General features: G+C 63.4%; 1 protein-coding gene across 3 annotated transcripts; it reads left to right on the forward strand.

Annotated features, from left to right (window-relative positions):
* Positions 1–436: 436 nt before the first annotated feature.
* Positions 437–4,116, forward strand: GFI1B (growth factor independent 1B transcriptional repressor). 3 transcript variants are annotated; one of them, XM_028138958.2, is made up of 6 exons: positions 437–536; positions 960–1,097; positions 1,412–1,683; positions 2,063–2,200; positions 3,150–3,381; positions 3,938–4,116. In XM_028138958.2, the coding sequence occupies exons 1-6, from the start codon at positions 437–439 to the stop codon at positions 4,114–4,116; spliced, it is 1,059 nt and encodes a 352-aa protein (XP_027994759.1). The 3 variants fall into 3 exon arrangements, with proteins under 3 accessions (XP_027994759.1, XP_008159806.1, XP_054582943.1); XM_008161584.3 differs by having other exon boundaries at positions 3,216–3,381; XM_054726968.1 differs by lacking the exon at positions 2,063–2,200 and having other exon boundaries at positions 3,216–3,381.
* Positions 4,117–4,686: the final 570 nt, after the last annotated feature.

Consider the following 4,686-nt stretch of genomic DNA (forward strand, 5'->3'; position numbering starts at 1 on the left):
CTGACCGGGTTGGTTTTGATCTGATAAATGCACGCATCCCTCCCCCCCCCCCCCCCGCCCCGCGAGTGGGGGTCAGCGCCCGTCGGCATGTATTAGCTCTAGAGTTACCACAGTTATCCAAGTAGGAGAGGAGCGAGCGACCAAAGGAACCATAACTGATTTAATGAGCCATTCGCAGTTTCACTGTACCGGCCGTGCGTACTTAGACATGCAAGGCTTAATCTCCACGTGGCGGCCCTAATCCAGTACAACCTCTAATTTGATCACATCTGCAAAGACCCCACTTCTAAAAAAGGTCACGTTCACAGGGTATGGGTGGACAAGAACCTTTGGGGGACACTATTCAACCCAGCACAGTGGATTCTGACTTCAGGGGGAGGCTGACCTCCTCACCGTGCTCACCTCTCCCCTTGCAGGTGCGGGGTGCACGCTGACCATGCCTCGCTCCTTCCTGGTGAAGAGCAAGAAGGCTCACACCTACCACCAGCCCCGTGTCCAGGATGATGAACCATTCTGGCCTCCCGTCCTGAGCCCGGGTGAGTGACAGCACAGGCTGGCCCCCGCTGCACCCCGGCCCCTGCCCCACGTCACCCCCCTCCAGGTCTGGGCACAGGGGACCTGTCCCTGCTGGCTGGCTGAATGAATGAATGAATGAATGCATGTGTTCACCCATCTCCCTGAGCCCTGGGGGCCGGGAGAGCTCGGAGTGGAGCTGGTCGGTAGCTGCAGATGAGGGCGTGTGGGTCTCAAACGAGGCCTGATCCAGGGCTGAGGTCGGGGCTCTGAGAAACCGAGATGGCCCAAGAGTTCTCCGGGGTCTCCCCTGGCCTCCAGCCGCTCCCCATCTGGGCAGAGCCAAGCACCGCTCTCTCCAGGGCCCCTCCTCCTGGGGAGCGAGTCCTCCCCCAGGTCCCTCCCAGGGCTGCGGCCGGGGGCGCTGAGGATCTTGTCTCCCACAGTGGCCAGCGACCAGGTCCCGAGCAGCCACCCTGCCCTCGGCACCCTGCTCCCGGGCCCGCGCCTGGACTGGCCCGACCTCAAACAGGAGCCAGCGCTGGAGCTGGACCAGAGCTGGACCAGGATGGCCTCGGCACCAGGTACCTGGCCCATGGCCCCAGCCACTCCCCAGTGAGTGCGAGGGGGCGGAGGGACCTCGGAGTCGGGGAGTCAGGGCGGGCGGACAAGGTCCTCTGGCTGCTGGGCTCTCGGGCTTCTGTGGGGACCCTCCTGGGCAGGACCTCATTTCGGTGTGGGGGTGAGGGAGCCGCTGGCGGACCGATGAGTGGGCCCGATGGGCACTCTGGGGCGGGGCCGCGTGGGACTTACACACTGACCCCCTCAGCACAGGGGAGGGGGTGAGCACCCTGTGTTTAAACCCGTCACCACCAGGCACGTGTCCCACTCTCCACAGAGGGTCCTGCTGGGATGTCCCAACCCCGGGACAGGGACTCGCCAGCCTCCAACTCCCCGCCGCTCTACAAGCCCAGCTTCTGCTGGGACGCCCTGGCCTCGGCCTACAGCCACAGCTACCGGCAGGCCCCCTCCACCATGCAGTCCGCCTTCCTGGAGCGCTCCGTCAGCCTGTACGGCAGCCCCCTGGTGCCCAGCGCCGAGCCGCCCTTGGACTTCAGCCTGCGCTACTCACCGGGCCTGGACGCGTACCACTGCGTCAAGTGCAGCAAGGTGAGCGCCCGTCCAGGCCCCAGCTGGTGGGATCGGGAACTCACAACCTTGTCCTCGCCACCAGTCCTTGAGCCCTGACCGCGTGCCCAGCCCTGTGCTGAGCATGTGACACGCATGAGCCGGGGGAGGCGGACGCAGGTTCAGAAAGGTTGATTCACCTGCCCAAGAGCACACAGCAAGGCGAGATCAGAACCAGGTGCAAGCCTGCCTCCGGCCCGCTGTGGTCTTTAACCACTGGGCTGCCTATCAGCTCCAGAAAGGGCAGCGAGGGGCCTTCCAGACCCCCAGCCCCACTTTACGGACAGGAAACCCAGACACAGAGGGAAAAGGCCCCCCAGCCCCCGCCCCCCATGGCCTCATGCGCTGTCCCCACCCCCAGGTCTTCTCCACCCCACACGGGCTGGAGGTGCACGCCCGTCGCTCCCACAGCGGGACCCGGCCCTTCGCCTGTGACGTCTGCGGCAAGACCTTCGGCCACGTGGTCAGCCTGGAGCAGCACACACACATCCACTCGCAGGTGGGCCGCGGAGCCAGGGCCCCCTCCCGCTCTGCGCTCCTCCCAGGAGGCCCGGGGGCTACGGCTGGCCTGTGACCCTGCCCCTGAGGGGGACCGGGGGTCCCTCGCTGCCTGCGGCCCTCGTCTGAGTCTCCAGTGCCCACTCCTAACTCCCTCACCCCCACACGGACCGAGTGGGCTTCACGCACAACTGCAAGAGGCTTTGGCCCAGGCTGGGCGTCTGTGAGGCTCAGAAACGGGCATTCCCCCCGCCCCCCGCCCCATCCCCTGGGGGTCAGGACAGAAGTCCTTGCCTTTGAGGCCCTTGACTCTTGGCCTCTCAGAGTCAGGCTTACTGTGCGTCTGGTCCCACGCAGCCCTCCCTGAGGCAGGAAGCCCCTCTTCGGGATCCCAGGCTGGCAGGGCAGCCGCGCTGGCCTGAGTCGCTGGCCCGGGGTCAGGTGGGGAAGCAGGAAATGGCGCGAGAGTTGCATTCACGAGAGTTGCATTCGCGAGAGTTGCATTCGCGAGCATGAACCACGGGCCAGTCTCTCCCTGCAATCCTCCCGATGTCCGAGGTCATCGCTGCTCCTGTTCCAGGTGCAGATGAGGAAACTGAGTCTCAGGGCGGGTCAACGACTTGCCTGTGGTCAGGTGGCTAGTAAGATGCAGAAGGCAGAAGCAGGCCTCCACCAAGCTGCACACCCATGGCCATCGCGCCTCAAGGAACTCACTCTGGGTTTAAGGGGCATGAAATGTGACCCCCCCAAAAAAAAAAACAAAAAAAAACACTCCCAGATCAGTGGGTCCATCAGTCCCATGAATTTTGTTTGGGACACTGTGAGAGTCACAAGGAAAAATCCCACAGGAGGCCACTCAGCCCCGAGCCTCAGCCCATCCTGGGAGGCAGGAAGGGGGGCCCTGGGGCCTGTCCCTCCAGGCCACCCCAACAGAGTGTCCTGTTCCTCAGGGGATCCCGGCCGGGTCCAGTCCTGCGCCGGCGCCTGACCCCCCAGGGTCTCGTTTCCCCCGGCAGGAGCGCAGCTTCGAGTGCCAGATGTGCGGCAAAGCCTTCAAGCGCTCGTCCACGCTGTCCACCCACCTGCTCATCCACTCGGACACGCGGCCCTACCCCTGCCAGTTCTGCGGCAAGCGCTTCCACCAGAAGTCGGACATGAAGAAGCATACCTACATCCACACGGGTGAGGCCGCCAGCCAGCGCCACCCGCCCGGCCCAGCACGCGGGGCCACAGGGCCCAGGCAGAGCCCCTGGGAACCCCCACCTTCCACGGTTACAAGGTCCCGGCTTTAGGACAGTGGGATCAGGTTACATGGGGCGCCCCCTCCCCTCCCACAGGAGGGCTGGAGGCACTGTGTTGCTTAAACGCACTTAATGCACAGAGAAAATGCTGGAAGGAACCAGCACAGGTCAGCAGTGTTGATCTCCAGGTAGGAGTGAGACTAGCAGGTGCATTTTTCATTCATTCATTCATTCATCCCTCCACTCATTCATGCATTCACTCCTCGGCTGTTGACTGAGTGCCTCTTTTGTACCCGGCTCTGTGCCAGGGGCTGCGCGAGATTGATAAAGCAGAGCGATCCAGCCCCCGCCCTAACCAGGGTACAATCCAGTGCGGGGCGGGGAGGTGTCAGAGTGAATGTGGGTTGGTCCTGAGATAAAACATAATAAAATTTCAGAGAACAAATGCCGGGCGTTGGGGCGCAGACGGCCCTGACGCGGTCCTTGCTGCCCCGCAGGTGAGAAGCCACACAAGTGCCAGGTGTGCGGAAAGGCCTTCAGCCAGAGCTCCAACCTCATCACCCACAGCCGGAAACACACGGGCTTCAAGCCCTTCAGCTGCGAGCTCTGCACCAAGGGCTTCCAGCGCAAGGTGGACCTGCGGCGGCACCGTGAGAGCCAGCACAACCTCAAGTGAGGCTGTGCCCCGCCCAGCCCGCCCAGCCCGTCCTGCGGTCTGTCACCCGGAGGGAGGCCAGCCTTGTGCGCCCAGATCCCCGGTCTCCCGGAGGCAACGCGGGATGGGAGTCTTGCAGCTTCTTTTGAGACTCACGAAACTGCTGTGTGACTTTGGGCAACTCGCTTTCCCTCTCTGGACCAATAGTCCTCCTGCTGTCAAGTGTGGGAGCTGGGCTGGATCTTTTCTGAGCTGAAGGTAGAATAACTTGGGTGCTTTCCCCAGGGCAGAGCCCAGAGGCCAGAGCAGCCCCACGTGGACAGCGATGCCACGATCAGACCAGACCCACAGAGCTGGGGCCCACAGAGAAATCCTGGTGCCTTCTGCCCACAGCGCTGGCATCCGGTCCCCTTGCTCTTTAGGGGGCCTCTTTCAGGCTGCCAGATGGTCAGAGCCACCTCCTGCCCCGATGGGATGCCCAGCACCCCTCTGCTTCAGCCAGACCTGCTGGCTTCCCCCCACTTCTGACCGGCACTCGGCTGGGGTTTAGCCTGCCCTTAGGCCCCCGGGCTGGAGAAAACAGTAGTTAAT

Source organism: Eptesicus fuscus, chromosome 15 (assembly GCF_027574615.1).
Source record: "Eptesicus fuscus isolate TK198812 chromosome 15, DD_ASM_mEF_20220401, whole genome shotgun sequence".
In the NCBI taxonomy this organism is placed as follows: Eukaryota; Metazoa; Chordata; class Mammalia; order Chiroptera; family Vespertilionidae; genus Eptesicus; species Eptesicus fuscus.